The following is a 20103-nucleotide window of genomic DNA, read 5'->3' as shown; positions in this document are numbered from 1 at the left end:
CTTACCAGCCCTCTGTATGCTTAGTTTGAAATTTTCTTTTGCTGTTGGTCTGGCTGTCTTTTGTCGGGTTCCTTTATTGTTTGATGCACAATATTTTCTCCATTTTTATTATAAGAATCTTGCTTCTGATTTGTCTAAGATACAACACTTATAATTGTCATAATGTCTTGATAACTGTGTTTGATTTTGTTGTTACTGCTCCTACTTTGTGTTGTTTGAAATGAATAAACTGTTGAAAACATTCTGGCATTATATGTAGCAACATTTTGGGATGTAAGAATTTTATTTCAAAAACAGTCAATTTATGGGGAAAAAAATACCCTCTACAGTCTACTGCCATATGTAATAGCGCATCTGTTTAATGAGGAGGATATCATAGATTTCATGAAGATCAGAGTAACAGAATTATCATAGAAACATATATACGAGATCATGGTTAAAAGCATCCCATAAAGATGTGGTCTGTAAGTTATTATTCAGTTGAACATTTAAGAATACTTGGGGAAAAATCTAGCTGGATGGCTGTACTTGAGTACTATTTGGGTGCTATATTTGCAGAGCTCATTTAAGAGACAGTAGTTATATAGTAGTTACATTAATGAATGAAGGCAGCTCAGCAAATGAAGTATGGTTTTTATCGATGCAGAATGATCTTTTCTGGAAGAAATATGATGCTGAGTCTAGGTTCTATGGGGCAAGGCTGCTGCTTCTACCACCACCTCGATGTCCATGGGAACTGAGCTTTCCCAATTCAAACAGCAATATAGCTGCAGAGAAAACTACCCAGGAGTCCCACCATGGTGGACCAAGTCACCTCATAGTATGTTAAACGATGCTGAAGTCTCCAGAAACGGACAAGGGAACTTGACCAAGTTCTAAGATAGCCTCTTCCTTTTACAGTCTCACACACAATGGCTTTAGTTGATTTAAAGAAATGTACAGATTCTGTTTATAATTCATTCTGATTGATTCAGTGAAAAAAGTTCTCTCCCCTTGTCAAAATGGGATAATTTCATCCAGACCTTCCTAGTTAGTGAGAGCAGGGGAGGGGACACAGTGAGCAGCCAGGATTCAGCGCAGATTTTCTCTTCTCCTGAAAGCATAAGGTAGAGCCAGGTGGTTGCTGAGGCCTGGGCATTTGTAGTAAGGGCAGCAGGAAACTAAACAATGGCCCTGTCTTTATTCCCTTGAGGAGCCAGATCCTGGCCGCCATTATTTTTCAGCCTTCAGGCCATTCTCCTTCCTTCCTCGATGAATTTAGTGCTTGGCTCAATCTTTCGACCATAGCTGCTGCCAAGAAACTAAAGGCCTTTGACAGAGATGTTGGTATTTCCTAAATACTTTAACTTTCCAGTTATTTAAACTACTCAAGTTGTATGACCTGCCCTTAACTCCACCCCAGTCCTTCACCTTGCTATGACCCAAGTGTTCCACATTCACTTATTTTATCTGGTCACAAAAGAGTAAGTTTTTTGGGACTTTTTCATTCCATATTCATTACAAACCCTCTAACATCGTCCTTCATCCTCCTTATAACTTTCGCTCCTTCTTCCTTACCCTTGAACCAGCTGCACTTTCCTTGTCTCAGTCTCAATCTCTTGGTCAGTTAAATTTCACACTGTCCTATACTTTTAGTGCCACTGAGGCCTTGCCAAACCCTGGGCTTCAGATTACTTCCACTCTCTCTTTTGCTCCTATTCATGTGCTGACTAGAGCTGGAGAAAACTTACATGACTGTGCTGAGTGAACCCACTGGGCAAGGGAGTCCTTCTATATCTTGCTAAGGGATTTATTCTACTAGTCATCAGTGGTATTCCAACCCTTTTTGCTTTGATCTGTGCTAAATCTTTTGTTTTCATGCATGCTAAAATCTTCTCTGTATCCGTCTTCTCCCCTTTTCTCAGAGCCATCTCATATAACAAAGGATACATGTTTTTTACGGGAAAAAAAAACAACCAACCTATTAATACCTTGAAAAGAACCTGAAACCAGAAACCATCTGCAGTGGTATAGACTCCTATCTTTACAGGAGGGGGGTGGAGGGAGGGGGAAGGGGAGATCTTTTAGAAGCTCTCCTTTGGAGCCATATTTATTTATTTATTTATCAGTTTTGCAAAGTTCAGTTTCAAATATTTTGCAGTAGTTATTTCCATGTATATCCCTTGGCACTGCTCACTTCGTGCTGTTTCAGTTTGCGCACGCCTCTGTTCTGTACTTATCATATTTTACAACACAGTAATTATTAGCGGGGGACAATTTGCTGTCATTCCTCCCTTGACGGGCATCGGCTTTGTTTCACAAAGTACTGCTACATTTTGGCGCGTCTACAGGGACCTCCCTTTTTTTATCAGTGATCTCTTTGGGGAACGGCCCTAACCCTAGAATCTGCACCAAACTTTTTGTCGCTTCATTTTGCTTCCCAAACTGGTTGCACTACCATCGTTCCACTGTTATGCCACAGATCCTCCAACTGGGACTGTTTCCAGTAGTAGGACTCGAAAGTTCTGGATCCTTCGGTTCCCACAGTTACTGTCATTTCTCTCCTTGGCTTCCAAACTGCCTTCAGATAACGGAGATTGCTTTGCCTGCGCAGTAGCCCCTTCCGAGCCGTTATTCTCGCCCTCTCGGCCGCCCCTCCTCCAAAGGTGCTTAGATGCCACAGGGACGAGCCCCTAGGCTGCTTTTCCCTCAGCCCACAAGCATTTATTAGGCGCCTGCTTGCACTTGCTTCCGAAAGAGGACTGGGATGACGTCACTATGTGGGGTCCGGCGCAGCGGCTCGTCCAGCGGCCGATCAAACCCAAGGGACTCGGAAGGCTCCACCCCAGCCGGGCAGCCCACAGTTCGGGTGCAGGCGCGGTGTATTCGTAGAGAGGCCCTGCTCTCGGCAAGCTTACAATCTAAAGGGGACTGACAAGCTGCCGGCGGGGTTCGCCTGAGGGGACGAGATAATTTCGTTGCTCCCCGCTGAGGTCGTCCGACCGCCAGACTCGCAGAGTAGCCGGCGGCTTACCCCCGAGGAAGAGATAGTTGCAGCAGCTTCCGGGGCAGAGGGAAGCAAGCAGGGGCCGTGGAGGAGAAGCCGGAACCGTCAAAAAGAGCCCGGCCGCCTCACTCACTTCCGCTTCCGCAAAGGCCAAGCCCCGCCCCTGTTCGGCCACCGTCCTTTAGGGGGCGCGCGGCCCCAGCTGCCGTTTTATTTGAAATCTGGTTTCCCCGGTAACGGAGCGGAGGGATCGCGAAGGGGACTACACAGGCCAGCCCTCCCCCGCCACTTCAGTCCGAGGCTCGTCGTCGGAACGAGGCACTCCCAACTCGCGCCCCCAGAAAGGCACCGCCCCCAGAACCCGCCCCCGGCACGAAGAAAGCGCGGAGAGAGAACGTGAGGGGGCGGGGCGCGCGCGGCTTCTTTGGAATGTTTCTCAGGCTCTCCCTTCCGATTGGCGGACGCTGGGCCGCACCGCCTTCGCTCCCGCCCCCCTACCTCTAGGATTGGCTGCTCGGGTCCCGCGGGGAGGTGCCGAAGCCCTTTTTCAGTCGAGGATTGGCCTATTTGATTAATTGGCGGCAGCCTTCGTCCACTGGGGAGCTTTTGCCCGCCTCCCCGCGCTCTACGCCGTCTTCCGACCCGTACGTTTCGCCTTCGGCCCGCGCGCTCAAGGCCGGTGGGGGCGGGGAGAGAGAGCGCCCGCGAGAGCTTCGGCTGCTCGACCCCGGCGGGCAGGCCTCGGCCGACACGCGCGTGCCCGCCCAGCGAGGACCCCGCGAGCTGCCCGCGCCGCCGCCTGCGCCCTTCGAAACCGCCCAGCCGCCCGTTAGGTGCCCGGGGGCAGCCGCCGTTCGAGCCGGCCCCGGAGCCTGGGCGCGCCGCGGGGGCTAGCGGCGGCGGCAGCGCTGCGCTCGGCCGGCCGGGGCCCGAGGCCGCGGAGCCCGCCCCGGCGTTTCCGAGCGGCGCCCGGCAGGGTCGCGGCGCCCGGCGCGGGGGTCCTGGCGCCGCGGAAAACGCGCCAAGTCTGCGCCGGCGGCGGCCGCGTCCAGACCCCCTGAACTCCCCGATCCGCGGATCCCCGCCCGGCCCCGCCCCGGGGATGGAGCCGCGCCGGCGGCCGCTGCCATGAACAGGTAAGGAAACTGAGGCCGGCCGCCCGCCCCTCCCCCCTAACGGGGATGGCAAGGGGCGCGGCACCCCTCCCCCATCCTTGTACGCCGAGAGTAGCCGGGATGGGGGCGGGGGGCGTTGCCGGAGAGCGCTCGCGCTCCGCCCCGCCCCCTGCGGGGGTCGGGGGTGGGGGGGGCCGGCGGGTCGTGACCTTTGGGGCGCTCGGCAGGTGCCGCCGGTGACGGGAAGATGCCCGGGGTCGTGCCCAGCGAGAGCCAGGGGCCGCCGGCCAGGGGGAGCCCCAAGAAGGGCCGCTTGAGCCTCAAGTTCTTCCAAAAGAAGGAGACGAAGCGCGCCCTGGACTTCGCCGACTCGCAGGACGACGAGGAGCGCGACGCGGAGCCCGCGGGGCCGGACGTGTGGGTGCCCGCACGCGTGGGGGGGGGCGGGGGCGCGGCGGGGGGGGGGGGGAGTACTGGGGGCCTGGGGCATGGCGTGGGGGGGAGACAGCGGGGGGCGGGGGCCGGGCCCCGGGGCTCACCCGCCCCTCTATCTCCCCCAGCGACCAGGTGGTGCCCGCGGCCGCGGCGCAGCCCTCTCCGCCCGGCGGCGACAAGAGGGACAACCTGCTGCCCTTCGTGGGGCTCAACAACCTGGGCAACACCTGCTACCTGAACAGCGTGCTGCAGGTGAGCGGGCCACGCCCTCCGCGGGGGGGGGGGGGGGAGGGTTGGGGGGGGAACCAGGGACAAGCGGAGAGGATGGGGGTGGAGATAGGGGAGGGAGGGGGATGGGGGAGGCAGCGCGCCCGCCCACACCGTGCTCCTCCCCCACAGGTGTTGTACTTCTGTCCGGGCTTTAAGACGGGCGTCAAGCATCTGTTCAACGTAATCTCGAGGAAGCGGGAAGCCCTGCAGGAAGTGGGGGGGCCGCCCACGGACGAGCAGGTAAGGGGGGGCAGCTCCCGGGGAGGGGACTCGCCCCTTTGTTGTGCTCAGCTGGGCTTCCTCCGCCGAGGCCGCCCCTTTAAGACCAGCGCCCCAGAAAGTCACTTTGTGGGGACGCCTCGCGCTCAGGGCGGCGCCTGTTTCCCGCAGGGAAGTTGCAAGGACGACCACCTGGCCAGCTACGAGCTCATCTGCAGCCTGCAGTCCCTGATCATCTCCGTGGAGCAGCTCCAGGCCAACTTCCTTCTGAACCCGGAGAAGTACACGGATGAGCTGGCCACGCAGCCCCGGCGGCTCCTCAACACGCTCAGGTAGGGCGGGGGCGGGGCCTCGGGCGGCAGACTCCTCCCCTCCGAGCGGGGCCGCGCCCCCTCCCGCGGGGGTCACCCTGCTGCGGGCCTGCCTCAGGGAAAGCTCCCCGGGAAACTGCAATAACTGCGGGTTTTCTGAGGGGTGGAAGGGGACCCCAGGCCGGGCGGGGGCGTCACTGCGCAGCGCTGACTGGGCAAGGGGGTGCGGATTTGTGGCCTCCCCAGGGGTGCGCGGGCTGGGAGGAAGCGGTGGGGAGACCCGGGAACCTCAGTGAGAACTCGTTATTCACAGGGAACTGAACCCTATGTATGAAGGCTACCTACAGCACGATGCTCAGGAGGTGTTGCAGTGCATCTTGGGAAACATTCAGGAAACATGTCAGCTCCTCAAGAAGGAAGAACTGAAGAGCGCGCCAGCGGGCCGGCTCCCTCCGCAGCCAGAGGAGCGGGAGGGCAGGGAGACGCTCGCCCCGCAGGACGAGGACTCGGAGGAAGGGAAAGACAGGTTCCCCAAGGGAAACGTGAAAAGGAAAAGCGACAATGACGCCGGGAACCCCAAGAAGAAGTCGAAGCTGTCCAAGGAGCTGGCGGCCTCCGAGGAGAACCAGAGGCAGACCCGGTCCAAGAGGAAAGCCGCCGGCGACTCTCGCTTGGAGAGCTCCCCCGAAGCCGTCCCCAAGGGCGCCGCCGACGGGGACGGCGCCCGGCAGAGCCACAAGAAGTCGAGACTCAAACTCAACTGGCTGAAGCCCACCAGCAAACAGCCCAGCATCCTCTCCAAGTTCTGCAGCCTGGGGAAAATCACCACCCACTCGGGACCCAAAGGGCCTTCGAAAGAAGCCGACAGCGATCACGAGGAAGACGGGAAAGGGGAGCCCAGGGGTGCCCTGAAGGAGGACCCCGAGGAAGCTGCGCCCCCGGGGGCGCGCGCGGAGGACAAAGAAGCGCAGTCTTTGAGAAACAAAGGTCAGTGCGACACCTTCCCCCATCCCCCAGATGGAGAGGGGAGTTTGAGCTGGGGGGGGGGGGCTCAGCCTTAGGCTCTCGGAGTGGGTGAGGGGTGTTCAGGCAGGAAGCTTCAGAGGCAGCGTTTAAAGGCAAGCTCACATCATGGGCTCCTGTCCTAACTTGACCTACCCCTCGGCTCTGCGGAGGAGTGCTGGGTGGGGGAGCCAGGCCTGTGCTCTGCTGCCCAGCTTGTCTTAAAGATGGAGGCCGAGCTCTGGGGCATCTTCCTCTGAGAGGAAGAGTAGAGAGAACCGTCCGCAGACGCAGCCTTTCCTCCCGGGCTGTGCCGACCCTCCTTGATCCTGCTGCTGGCTGGGCTGGGAGGGATTGGCCTGACAAGAACAGCCCCGGTTTCTCACGCGTGTCCGTTAGGACACTTGGTAACGGCCGCGGGGGCCGAGGAGCAGGAGTTCTCGGCGGCCCTTTGACTCGGGGTAACCCTTCTCTGTAGGCATGGAACAAGTCTGTTTTGAGTTGGTGGAGAAATTATTCCAAGGCCAACTGGTTTTGAGAACTCGGTGCTTGGAGTGTGAAAGCTTAACTGAGAGGAGAGAAGACTTCCAGGACATCAGCGTCCCAGTCCAGGAGGAGGAGTTCTCCAAAGTGCAGGAGAGTTCAGAAAGTGAGTGTGCTGAAGGGCAGCAGAGCCCCTCCGAGCTAAAAAAAGGTGGCTCCGGGAATGTGGGATGCAAAACAATTCAGTCGTTACAGGATGCACGTAAATAATGAAACCAGCCTCCCACTTAGGGGGTCCTCTGGGGGGCACCTCTACCTACGGTCATTTCATGAGAGCCTTTTTCACTCTAACGTGTATCTGCAAAGTTTGCAGCCTGGAACGACACTTGTCTGTGTTTGTAAAGTGGGATATTCCTAAAAGCATTAACTGGGGGCAAGTAAGAGATTTTTGATCATTGTCTAGAAGAGCGAATACAGGTTGACTTTGGGGGATTCCTTGCTTTGTTCTGTTTAGATTTCTCCCAGATGGCGAGTTATTTTTTTCAGGCTGTTCCTTGTTTTAATATAATTCAGCCTCCTTCCATCTTTAAAAGCACGTTGAGTACCTTGCTTTTTCGAGTTGGGAAATGTATAAAATGTGACATTCTGTGTTACGCTACATGGGAGATAGTACAGATTTCCTCTCGTCTTTTAAGAGTCATTCGCTATTTTCAACAAAAATATTTAGCTTAGGCAAGACATAGCATGCTGTGTACAGCTAGAGGCAGAGAAATTCTGAGCGTGACCACGTTAGCTTTCGGAAATCCTTGAGCCCAGAAACACATTCATGGGAGTGACAGAAGGCTGTTTTGTGCAGTTTCTCCCGAGCCCAAGACGGAGCTGAAGAGCCTGAAGTGGGCCATCTCGCAGTTCGCCTCTGTGGAGAGGATCGTGGGCGAGGACAAATACTTCTGCGAGAACTGCCATCATTACACGGAGGCGGAAAGGAGCCTCCTTTTTGACAAGATGCCCGAGGTGATAACCATCCACTTGAAGTGCTTTGCGGCCACTGGCTTGGAGTGAGTATCAGTGATCGTTCTAGCGTGTTCTGTAGTGGACGCTTTTCCAGGGGGAGGGGGAAAAAGTGGGCACCTGTCAGCACGCCGGGGCTGTGGGAGGCAGACAGGATTCGTCTGCCCTTGGACGTTTCTGTCATGAATCTGTCAGTTCTTTGGCTCTGCAGGTGGGAAGGGGGGGTATTTTTGGGCTTCAGTGCGGGTCTTCACAGTGCCGTGACCCTTGTTCTCTGGCAGGTTCGACTGCTACGGCGGTGGGCTCTCCAAGATCAACACGCCCCTGCTGACACCCCTCAAGTTGTCCCTGGAGGAGTGGAGCACTAAGCCGACCAACGACAGCTACGGGCTGTTTGCCGTGGTGATGCACAGCGGGATCACCATCAGCAGCGGGCACTACACCGCCTCGGTCAAAGTCACCGACCTCAACAGTCTGGAACTGGACACGGAGAACTTTGTGGTGGACCAAATGTACGAGATGGCCAAGGCCGACCCGCTGAACGAGGAGGACGCCAAGGCCCTGGCCGAAGAGTACGACGACGAAGTGGCCTTCCGAGTCAACGGCGGCGCCCAGCCCAGCAAGGTCCTGAGCAAAAAGAACGTGGAAGCCGTCGGGCTTCTCGGAGGGCAAAAGAGCCGGCCCGACTACGAGTTCTGCGGCGGCCACCGAGCGTCCGGCGCGGACAAGGTCATCGGGGCCTTGGCTGAAAACCGAAGTGCCGAGGCGAGCGGCGCCAGCGGGGCCCAGGAGCTGGACAGAACCAAGGAGCCCGGGGGCCCGGCGGACCTTAGTGCAAACGGGCTGGAAAGCAAAGTGTCCGACGTGATACAGAGCTTGAAAGAGTACGAGGGGAAGTGGCTGCTCTTTGATGATTCCGAAGTGAAGGTGACAGAAGAAAAAGACTTTCTGAATTCTCTTTCCCCTGCGACATCTTCCACGTCCACTCCTTATTTACTGTTTTATAAGAAAATTATAGAGTGAGTGTATTTTCGTTGTGTATATAAAACAGATTTGGATAATCTTATAAATAGAGATTACAGCAAAGACTCCTTGAGGTAGAGGCTCATTGGCTTTTGGAAGCTCCTAGCTTATTACTGGTCTCTAGTTTTTGTATGAATAGTGAATTTGAATGACTGCAAACCCTTGTTTAATTTTTAGAATTCATTTTCCATGTTCACTAACCACTCTGCTGGAGACTAGCAATACATTCGCTTCTGAGGACAAACTTGTGTAGGTTCTGGAACAATTTGTCCAACTAGAGTTCTTTGAAAAACTTTTTAAAGAAAGTTTTACACCTGTCTTCTTGTATTGGCTTTTAAAAATAAAGTGCTGTATTTGTATTTTCCATATTTTGGAATAATTATATCTACTGCCAAAATGTTTATAGATCGTGTGGATTTTGTAAATTAGGAGGCAGCCACCTCATTGCATTTAGTTTTGTAACAGTTAATGAAGCAAAATCCATGAAGGCTGTTAAGACACACAGATTCTAGAACTTGCATGTTCACACTGGCGTGAATTCTGTGCCTTGGATCGCTTTGGAAGGGGTTTTTCAGAAGCCTTTGGACAGCATCCTTTGCCCATCACTACCTTAGGAAGGATTTTATAGATATATATACATATATATATATATTTATGATTATGATTTTGTACTTAGCAGATCAGTCTAGGTTTGGACAGAGTAGTCTGTATTTCTTCATAGTCATATTGCTATATAATTTGTAAATAGGATATAAAAATTTAGAGCTATGACCTTAGGGTTGTGTTTTGTTTTGTTTCGTTTCGTTTTTTTTTTTTTTTTAAAAGCAGGGAGGGCATTCAATTTAAAATGCTTAGCAACTATGTATACAAACGCACTAAAGTTTTGTACTTAAAACAGCTTTCTACCCTAAAGCATCTGGTTTCTTTTCAAGAACAGAATTTGTGTATATATGTGGAATAAACATTCATAATTACCTTTACAACATTATTTTCTTGTATGAAACTAACGGGCTAGTTCTACCGGTCCTCCATATCACCAAGTGAAAGGGAACATGTGAAATGGGGAGGTTCTGCGCACTGCCATTTGGAAGGAGCCAATTCTTCAATTCAAAATTTATCATTTGATAGAAACGCAAACCAGGTATTTGACCACAACTAAGCTTTATCTACCTATTTAATCTGGAAATTTTAAATGTACTAAAAGTAAAGCTCACTAATTGGAGCCAGACCGCTGTAAGTGGTAAAATCTTTAAAACTTTATTTGGACATTGCTTAGTAATAATCCCCATCTAAAACGTTACCTGAGAAAAAGAATTTTTATTCTAAGGAAATATTTTTTAAAAATTATTGGAACCACACCACAATTTCAGGAGGAACATATTAACATGCAAGGAAAAAAGTGGGGAAGTGAAAGTTCCTGTGTTAAGAAAAACATGACTAAAGGACCAATTAGATAGTTTTACACGTGAGACGAAAGTTTGCGAGGTCACTGTTTCACCCAAAGGAGGACCCTAGAGGCCTGGCCCTCCACTTGAGCGGTTCTGAACTAGGGCCCAGGAGCTGAGCTTGGATCCTCAGAAGGGTCGCCCCTTCCACCTCCGGCCAAATCTTAACCCCCACCCCCCCCACACACACAAAGGCAGCTTTTGTTCCGGCGCACGGATCCCACCAGATGCTTCTGTCCGGCTGAGCCTGTCTGGACCCAGGCGTCCCTCTGGAGGCCCCTCCCTGGCCTTGACTTTGGAGGCTGCTTCAGGCCTGTGTGATACTGGGGCTGCCTAGTCAATGAGCACAATCAATGGGAAGGGTTCCAAGACCTTGGCTAAGGCATTTGTTCAATAACTGGTAAGGACCTGGCTTGGGGGGGGGGGGGGGGGGTGTCATTTTCCCTTGAGGCAGAGGCCCCGAGGTGAGAGTCCAAAGGGACCCCAGAGCCTGGACTGTTCCTGTGGCAACTCCAGGCTCGGACGCTGTGCTCCCAAAGGATGGTCGGAGTCCCCAAGGACTCTCTCACCCATGGTGGGAGCCCAACTAGCAGCGTATCAAAGGGGTGCTGCAGGGGGTTCTCCCTGGTAGAGTAAAAGTGGAGCTGGCCCAGTCAGGGAATACGGCTGCGGGGAGGTGGGGAACGTCCGCACAGACCAGCTTAGAGATGGCCTGAGACCCAGGGGAAGCTGCAGCTCAGGGCGGGAAGGCTCAAGGGGAGTGGGCGCCCCCTCCCCTGCCTCTCCATTACAAGCGCCAAGGGCAGTGAGGGGCCCGGCCTGGGGAGGTTCGGACCCTGTCCTGGGGCGTCCTTCCCTCCGGCTGCCAGCAGAGGGGCTTCCCCCCAGACCCTCTGGCAGCCCCTCCCCTGCCCTGAGTCATCAAAGGCAGCCGGTGGGGCAGCGGAGGGAGAGTCGGGCCTGCAGGTGGCAAGATCCGAGTTAGAATCCAGCTTCAGGTGCCCCCGAGCAAGGGCATTCACTTCTGCCTCAGCTTCCTCAGCTTAGCTCAGTGCTGGCCCACAGCAAGCAGCTCAGCAGTGCTGGCTGCTGGTGACCGCCGTCTTCTCCATCTCCATCTTCACCACCATCATTTTCATCAGCACCATCAGCACCTTCCCCATCTCCATCATCACCGTCGCCACCTTCCTCCTCCAGGACCCACTCTGCCCTCTTCCTCGCTTCTCCCCAAGCCCGGGCCTGGGTGATGCTGACGGGCCGGAGCCCCCGGGAGGGGGCAGGCGAGGCTTTCTGAGGTGCCCATCAGCGCCAGCCTTGGGCTGCCCATCCACAGCCGGGCCGGCCCAGCAGCTGCTCTCTCTCTGCGCCAGTCGGACCGGCCACACAGAAGTCCGGGCCCGAAGGGTTCTGTCCCCTGTAGAATCTGGCTCCTTGTTGGGGGGTCCCAGCAGAAAGGGGTCACGTGGCTGAAACTTGCTCACTTCCAGACCGAAGAGCTTCCCCGGGCCCAGAGAACGTCATGGTTCACGGGGGGCCATCGGGCGTCGCTGGGTGTTCTCGGGGCGGCCTCCCCAGGGTTTCTCCCCTGCAGGAGGTCTGAGGACCCACAAACCACTTCCGGACGGCCCACCTGGACTTGGGCAGTACACCCGCTTCCTCCCCAGAACCTTCCCCTAGGCCAACATGCCCGAAGGAGTGTTGTTCTTCAGACATTCTGAACGAGCCCAGCCACCTCACCCCGAAGCCCGAGGACCGACCGGAAGAGGCTCCGGACCCTTCCCCGGGGCTCGAGGCCGGCAGTCTGGCCGGGAGGGGAATCCCCCGGAATTCTACCTTGAAGCCCTTGCCTCGGGAGAGCGGCCCCCGGTGGGTCCCTCCTGCGCCTCCCCTCCACTTCCTCCTCTGACACTTTAACAAGCTCCAGGCCTCCGTCTCCAGCTCTGGCCCTGCGCGGTCGTCGGGCCGGACCTTCACTTCAGAAACTTTGGGAGCCACAGCTCTCGGCTGGCTTCCCAGCAGCCTCTGCCCCACCAACAGAGGGGAACGCTCACACCGGAATAAAATAAGTGAAAACATCCACATATTTAATAAGTACCTTTAAAATAAACATTACTACATTAAAATGGTTCAAAAATGCATCTGGAAAAGCTAATATAAATTAAATCTATGAACTGGATGTAAATAAATTTAACATTAGGTATGCTATAAATAATAGTAAGTGGATTTAGTGTACCTTGGAATCATAGAAATGGCTTTGAAAAAGCTCCCAGCACCTCCCCAGGACACTGGGAAGCCACAGCCATGATTCTCTCGCAGTAACAGTCTACATTGGACAAGGGAGGCTCGTTCTGGCCCCGAACTCTGCCTGGGAGGGACCGAAGGCATCTGTCCAAAACGAGGTCCCGGGGCCTCCGTGGGATTCTCAGCGTGGACGCGGCCACGGCCGGCTCTCCGCCTGCGGCTGACGGGCAAGTGCGCGCGCTTCCTACAGGTCCACTTTGCGAAGACTCATCCTGCTGAAGGAATCTCTGGGGGGAAAGGACGGGAGATGATCAGAAGCAGCTTGTCTCGGGCCCGTCCTTCCCGTAAGCGTGCCCCGAGGTTCTCTCAACCAGCAAAGGGCGTCTCGCGTCCTCCCGAGCCGCGCAGGCTCCCCACCAGCGGGCCTTGCGCTCTGGTGTCCTGTCCTGGCCCCCTCCCCCTCGCTCACGCCGCCGTCTGGCCATTCCGACCGCAGCCTCTCCTGCGTCCGGCCTCTGTCTGGGCCTTCCTCCCCACCCCCGGTCAGTCTCCTCGCCTCCAGCCTCCCCTCTCAGCTCTCCAAGGGGACTTTGAGGATGACCAGGAGTTTTCCAGGGGAAACCCTGCAGACCCCTCAGGGCTGCTCCTTTCCCAGATGGCAGAGGACAGCCAGGCCCAGGGGGCCCCCCTTAAAGACCAGAGGTTTTCAGTGGCTTTTTGGACTCTATACTAGGAGGCACGGCACCGGTCCTAAGAGGCCCTGGGGTGGCAATGCCGTGGAGGGCGAGAGGAGCAGGAAGGGGCCTAGGAGGTCACGGAGGCCGCGTCCCCCCTTGGCTCAAAGGTCTCCAGGATAGGGCTCGCTAGTCCCTGTCTCCCGCTGAGAAGCTCTCTTCCTCCAGCTCACTGAGCCTCTGGATTCCGCCCCGCCTCGCTCTGTGTTGGAGCCCCGCAGGAGCCCCCACCCCGGTACCTGTGGCCGGTGCTGGGCAGCAGGGCCTTGTACAGCTGAGGGATCTTCCTGCTGATGAGCGGCTGCAGGGCCTCCTTGAGCCGGTGGTAGTTCCTCTCCAGCTCCCGCTGGTACTCCTTCTGGTCCGGCCCGATCAAGCTCTTGTTCTTCCTTAGGGCGTCCTCACACCTACGAGACAAGCCCCGCTGGTGGGCCCCCTCCTCGGCCGGCCGGACTCACACCCACCCTGCCCCCACCGACGCATCTCTGGGCCCACCCAGCCCAGGGTCCGGCCGCCCCTGCCGCCACCCACCCACAACGCACCTTTTGGTAAAGTCCTTGAAGCACAGACGCAGCTTGTTGTGGTGTCTGAAGAGCTTGGGGTCATGGGGTATCTCCGACAGGAACACCTGGGCGACTTCCAGCGGTCCCTGAAGGACACAAAGCTCCCGAGTGAGGGGCGTGTGAGGGGCCTGGAGACCCGAACAGCGCCTAACGTTCTCTGTCCTGATCTGTGGCCGGAGCCGGCCGCACCCAGAGCCAACAAAGGCCTCTGGGAAAGTGGGCCCAGGACCTGCCCGAGCCGATGGGGGAGGGGGCTGGCCACATGCAGGCCGCGGGCTCCGGCCTGGAGAGGTCCAGGGGAGCCCGCACCAGCAGCTGAGGGGCTGCAGTCTGCCCCTCTGTAAGAACGGCCTAGTGACGGACTGAGATCCATCGACACCTTGTAACAACCTCCTCCCCTCGCAGCCCTTACCTGGTTCACTGTTGTGCCCACGGACCCTTGGAGGACCATCTGAAGCATCTTGGGGTCCGCCGGGTCCTGGTGGGTGGCAAATGCCAGCTCCTGGGTCTTTTTTTGCATGTCTTCAATGGCAACCTCAATGGGGGTCAATATGATCTAAGAGAAACAACACCCATAAGATCAGCACTGAGCCAATTCACTAATTCTGTTAGGAAGGACCGATTTAGTGGCGTTAATGAAAATGAACGGATTTCACTTGGAACTCTTATGGATGGATCATCCCCTTCCATATCAATAAGGACGCAGCCTTCCTCACAGGCCGCTGGGGGGGGGGGGGATCCCGGGGGGCCGCGCTCTCACCTCCTCCTTGTGGATGACGTTGATCCTGGTCTTAATGTAGGGAAAGGCGTGGGACGTAGTGAGGATGGTCTTCCGCTTGAACTGCTCGTGGAGCTCGCCGTGGGCCCGGCCGTCCAGGGTGAAGGGCGTGCAGTACATGAAGCGGCGCAGGTTGTAGTTTTTGTCAAAGTAGGTGATCCTGTCCTTCATCTCATATGTGTCGAAGTACGGCTCCACATACGTGATCTGGATGTACGCCTAAGAGACAAAGACCCCTCAGGCTCCTCGCGGCCCTCACTTCCTCCCACGCTGGGGAGCGCATCAAAGGGATCGTTACACCGCGTGATCATCTACTGTCACCGTACCTTATTAGCATCTAATTTGCACTTGTCCACAGGGTTAGAGTCTTTGATTACTTCAACTATATCCTCTCCAAATCTTTCTCCATAAAACCCCTAAAGTAAAAGAAACAAATTTCACGTGAAGGCTCTAACACAAAATTAAAAGGGAAGACAGTCATGTTGGAGAGAGCTTAGAGAACATGAGCATTTAGATGCTTTAGAGCAGGGGTTCTCAAACTACGGCCCGCGGGCCAGATGCGCCCGCTGAGGACGTTTGTGCGCCCGCCGGGTTATGGAAATGGGCTGAGGGGCGGAGGCAGGGTGGGAGCTTGGTTTTACCACAGTCCGGCCTCCCACAGTCTGAGGGACAGGGAACCGGCCCCTCTTTAAGAAGTGCGAGGACCACTGGTTTAATGTGTCAAACGGCCACGGGAAGCATTGAAGAGATCCTGTTTCACACGCCAACAAAACAGGCCCTTAAAACTTCCTACTGACTCTGCTCAAATGTTCAAATTTCCTCTTTCCCTCCAACTTATAAACGTAAAAAGCAATGCGAGCAGCTGCACTGAGAAAATCACAATCCTCCACGTGAGCTTTCAAGAAAAGCAAACACTAAAAGGGCAGGAAAGAAGTGGACGCCTAAGACCTCATCTGTATTGGAGACCAGGTTAGAGGTAGAGGGAAAATTTGAAAGGGGATATTAGCCAAATACTGACTACTGATTCACCAATAAGCCAGACTTGTCCAGATGAGCTCCTTTTCAGGCAAAGCAAAGCGCTTTCAATGGTACACTGGCTGGCCAAGGTAGGGACCTAGCTGCATCTAACAGAAAGAGTCCCGCTCCAGGAACCGGAAGAATTGGATCCCAATCCCGATTCTGTTAAGAACTGCTTAATTTTCTTGGCCTTCATTACCCGTTACACCTATAAAATGCACATGATACACACCCTAACTTCTCTACAGGGATCCTGAGGGGCAAATGAAATGCCGAATACTTTTGGAAAAATGGAATTATTGGGATTATTACGTCAGTACTGTAAGTGGGACTTGAAGGAGGGCCTGCCAAAGCCCCCAGGCAGCAGTCTGGCCATTTGCCACCGTTGGCTCCTTAAGCTGGACACAGGTGGCGGCAGTGAGCGACCCCGCCAGGAACACCACTCACCTCCAGCCGGTGCGAGATCTCGGCAAGCTTGGTTATCGCGGGCTCCTTATACACGAACTCCTGCTCATCCAAGTCCCCGAACTTGGTCCCATAAAAACCCACACGAAAATAGGTCCCGAACATGCGCTTGCCATCCTAGGTGAAGGCAACAACAAAAGCGTCTCAACACAGCTGTCTGCAGCCACGTGCTACGTCCCCATCATGGCTAACGGGTTTCTAGTCACAAAATGCCTCAGCACAGGTTTACAAAATGAAACGTTCTATAGGCAAAATGACGGGGTGTTTTTCATTAAGATTTAAAATAAAGACCGTGTATACTGTGCCCACTAAGTGACTACGCGGTTAGTACACAGAGATCACAGATGACGTCCTGCTTTAAATTTAGGCAACTGGACTCCATTCTTTTCTGGGTTACAGAAAAGGTGCACGTTGGACACATGCTTCTCCGGTGTGTGTCCCATCAGTGACATCAGTGTTTGAAACAAAGGTGGCCACGTGGCTGACAACAGCAAAAGCCATTCAGGGGGCTGCACTGCTGGCAAAAATGGGAGAGAGTCCGACTTATGCTTGAAAGAGAAATGGGAAATAAAATGCTCAGAAAGAAAATCACTTTCTTAGAAGGAACTTGATTTATTTCTCAATATGTGCGCCCACCACAGGTTTATTTTTGGAAGAAATTATGACAAGCTCCCTTCTACTTTCACAAAAACCTTGGAGAATCCAAATGCAAAGGAGCTTAAAAAGTCATCACTGAGGTACGCTCTGTGCTCCAGAAAGCCTCCACCACTCAGCTGCCCCGCCGCTCGGCAGGGCTTTGTGGTGCTTGTGCCTCCACGGGGACGGCAGCCGAGTTATTCCGCACCGCACCCACGTCTCATTGTCACGCTCTCTCGTCCGTATTTCTCCATACCCGTTCTCAGGGCTTGATACCGCCAGTTGTGGAAAATGGCGTTCAAAGAACGAAGGGGATGTGAAGAAAACGTGGGCAGCCTGCAGGACACTGCACTAACATCCCGCCCACCCCAGAGGGAGGAGGGATCGACCTGGGTCCATGGCTGGCATGAACCTGGAATTGAAGGGGGGGGGGGGGAGGGATTACATCTTCTTTTTCACTAATTGAGATTGAGCATGTTTTTCAATTATAAAAAAGAACATCTTCTCCTTCTGAAGGCCCTCAGGGGCTCGAAGTTCCAGCAGTTTGCCAAGGGGATGCAGGACAAGGATTTACGCAGGCTTTGCAGGAAGACTCCACCTGCCACAAAGGTGGCCCGGCGTACCTCCCGATGGCGCCGAGTTAGGAGCCCAGAGCTGGCTGCCCTTCGGCCTTCCCCAGGATCCTCGTCCTGACATCAGCAGAACCGGTCTGGACCAGCAGCTGCCCAGGAAAACCCTTGGTCTGTTTTGCACGGTCTAAGATTTCAGGGACAGGAGTGGCCACAAACACCTAGAGAGCGGAGTCTGAGCTGGATTTATCCGTCACCTCTTCCTCCTCCGGGAGGTCTTTCCCAGCACCCCAAGGAGCTTCCCAAGGCCCACTTCTGGAGGCACTTCGTGTTTACTATCCACGCACGTGCTCCTCCCCAGACGTTCGTAAGCCTTCAAGGCTCATCTAGGGTTCTGGGTGCCCCCGCACAGGGGTTGGGAAGTGCTTGGGGAACTCTCCATAACCTCACATTCCCTCCTACAAAGGGATGTGACATAAACATGTCTTTGGGCTAAAAGAATCTAATTATAAATTAAATATTGACCGACTTTCCTGATTTTTTAATCAATGGGACAAGGTTGTCAATGTTGACAATGTGTTGTCAATCTCAAAATTTAAGAGAATTCAGGCATGTAAAAGCTCTCTTCCATTCTCATGTGTGTATGTGAAGCACTCACACACACACACGCACAGGCACACACACTCCTACTCTAAACGCATATTTGCAACAGTTCTTGGCAGACAACTGAAAACTAACTGGGGAATGCCTGAGCCCAAAGGGTAAGAGAATACAATTGCACTGGACAATGCAAAGGAAAAGAATGGTCTCAGAGAAGGCCCGTATCAACGAACGCCGAGGGAAGGGAGCAGAAAAGAGAGAACGAGACTGTCAATACTGCGAGAAGGAAACTTTTCTGAAAAGGCTGAAATCTCTAATCCATCTAATGATTACTCTTGATTCCCAAGCATCAGGCACAAAGTGAGCTGCCCTTCCTGACAGAGATGACAAGATCCAGAGTGAGAAAGAGGCCATACAGGAAGTGCTTTGGCTTGACTATACTCACTTACTAAAATACTTTTACTTGGCTTTTTCTTTTCCTTTTCCTTTTCTTTTTTTTCTCTCTGAGGCTGGGGTATAAGTGACTTGCCCAGGGTCACACAGCCAGGAAGTGTTAAGTGTCTGAGACCAGATTTGAACTCGGGTCCTCCTGAATTCAGGGCTGGTGCTCATCCACTGCGCCACCTAGCTGCCCCTTTTTTCCTTTTTTTATTTCAGGGGGCAGGGAGATGGAAAGAACAATAAATGATTGGGGGGGAAATAGTCAAATGCAATAAAAGGCAATTTGGACAATCTAGGACCTAGGAGAAGAAAGTCTCTCCTTTCATTTAGACTGAAGCAAATTCATCCAACATGTTAAAAATGGGGGGTAGAAAATGGCCATAGACATTAGTCTGGTACAATCTGCAACTCACTGCCAGAATCACTTCATCAGCATCCGTGAGCGATTCACCAAGGATTAATTAGGAGCCTGTGCACTAGAAGCTGCAGATAAAGCTACAAATCCGACTCCCTGCCCTCAAGGAGTTCGCATTCTGCTGGGGAGACAAGTCAATACAAAATAAAGGTGTTCCATCATGATGCCATTTCAGGTTTTCTTGGCATTTCCTTTTCCAACTCATTTTACAGATGAGGAAACTGAGGCAGAGAAGGGGAAGGGACAAGTCCAGGGTCACACAATTAGGAACATCTGAGGGCTGAACTCAGGTCTTCCTAACTCCGAGCCTGGTGCTCTAACGACTGGGCCACCTAACGAGCTGCCCAGGACAAAATATACGCTGGGTAATTTTGGGGAAAGGAAACTAACAACTGGTACCAGGGAGAAGGGTGTGGGACGAGAAAGGCCCTGTGAAAGCTCTTGAGATGAGGGTGTCCAAGGAGACACAGGTAAGGAAGGAGAGCCCGCTCGGTTTTCTTGACACGGAGCAGTGCACGGCTGCCACACTGGCCCAGCTCTGCTCCCTAAAGTCCCAAACAAGAAGCTTCCCTGCACGGCACCTTGTCTGAAAAGAACGTCTCTGTGTGGCTCCACCTTGTCTCTCTCTGTGTGTGAATATACACACACAGTTGTGTTAACAGAGGAAGAGAAAAAGGAGAGAGACAGACAGTGAGATACACACTAAGACAGAAAGTGAGAGAAACAGAGAGAGACAAGAGACAGAGACAGAGACAGAGAGAGAGAGACAGAGAGACACAGTAAGAAAGTGAGAAATAGAGACAGAGACAGAGAGACAGACAGTGAGATACACACTAAGACAGAAAGTGAGAGAAACAGAGAGACAAGAGACAGATACAGAGACAGAGAGACAGAGAGAGACAGTAAGAAAGTGAGAAATAGAGACAGAGACAGAGAGACAGACAGTGAGATACACACTAAGACAGAAAGTGAGAGAAACAGAGAGAGACAAGAGACAGAGACAGAGAGAGAGACAGAGAGACACAGTAAGAAAGTGAGAAATAGAGACAGAGACAGAGAGACAGACAGTGAGATACACACTAAGACAAAATGAGAAATAAACAGAGGTAGACGGAGACTGAAAGAGACAGAGAGAGACAGAGATAGAGACGAAGACAGAGACAGAATGAGAGCGAGTGCAGGGTTCTGTTCTCCTTAGACCTCCTACAATAGGATTTCCAGTCTCCCACCTTCTGGGGTGTTTTTAGTCCTTTGGCCCTGGCCAAGTTTTTACTCCTTTAGAGTCCTCCTAAAACTGGCTCTGAATCGACTGGTGCGCCAGGTAACTAAATGAAGTAATTGTCC

General features: G+C 53.7%; 2 protein-coding genes across 6 annotated transcripts in view; one reads left to right on the top strand and one right to left on the bottom strand.

The window, feature by feature from the left end:
- Positions 1–340: 340 nt before the first annotated feature.
- USP1 (ubiquitin specific peptidase 1) lies at positions 341–9835 on the top strand. 2 transcript variants are annotated; one of them, XM_074265767.1, is made up of 9 exons: positions 341–4122; positions 4329–4518; positions 4662–4788; positions 4936–5046; positions 5197–5357; positions 5650–6323; positions 6817–6987; positions 7678–7879; positions 8114–9835. In XM_074265767.1, exons 2-9 carry the CDS (start codon positions 4349–4351, stop codon positions 8853–8855), a joined length of 2358 nt encoding a protein of 785 aa, XP_074121868.1. In that variant the 5' UTR covers positions 341–4122; positions 4329–4348; the 3' UTR covers positions 8856–9835. The 2 variants fall into 2 exon arrangements, with proteins under 2 accessions (XP_074121868.1, XP_074121865.1); XM_074265764.1 differs by having other exon boundaries at positions 5176–5357.
- Positions 9836–12358: 2523 nt separating this feature from the next.
- Positions 12359–20103, bottom strand: part of DOCK7 (dedicator of cytokinesis 7) — a 150334-nt gene continuing 142589 nt past the window's right edge. For 2 of the 4 annotated variants that reach the window (XM_074265760.1, XM_074265762.1), the window contains 7 exons: positions 16081–16206; positions 14943–15032; positions 14599–14835; positions 14251–14394; positions 13818–13924; positions 13515–13682; positions 12359–12828 (listed from right to left, as the gene is read on the bottom strand). In XM_074265760.1, the coding sequence (XP_074121861.1) occupies positions 12786–12828; positions 13515–13682; positions 13818–13924; positions 14251–14394; positions 14599–14835; positions 14943–15032; positions 16081–16206 (915 nt within the window). In that variant the 3' untranslated portion in view covers positions 12359–12785. Of the gene's footprint in view, positions 12829–13514; positions 13683–13817; positions 13925–14250; positions 14395–14598; positions 14836–14942; positions 15033–16080; positions 16216–20103 lie in introns of all 4 variants that reach the window. The other 2 variants (XM_074265761.1, XM_074265763.1) reach the window with 1 other exon arrangement.

Source organism: Sminthopsis crassicaudata, chromosome 4 (genome assembly GCF_048593235.1).
Source record: "Sminthopsis crassicaudata isolate SCR6 chromosome 4, ASM4859323v1, whole genome shotgun sequence".
NCBI lineage: Eukaryota > Metazoa > Chordata > Mammalia > Dasyuromorphia > Dasyuridae > Sminthopsis > Sminthopsis crassicaudata.
The sequence above is the reverse complement of the archived record's forward strand: the minus strand, read 5'-3'. Positions and strand labels throughout refer to the sequence as shown.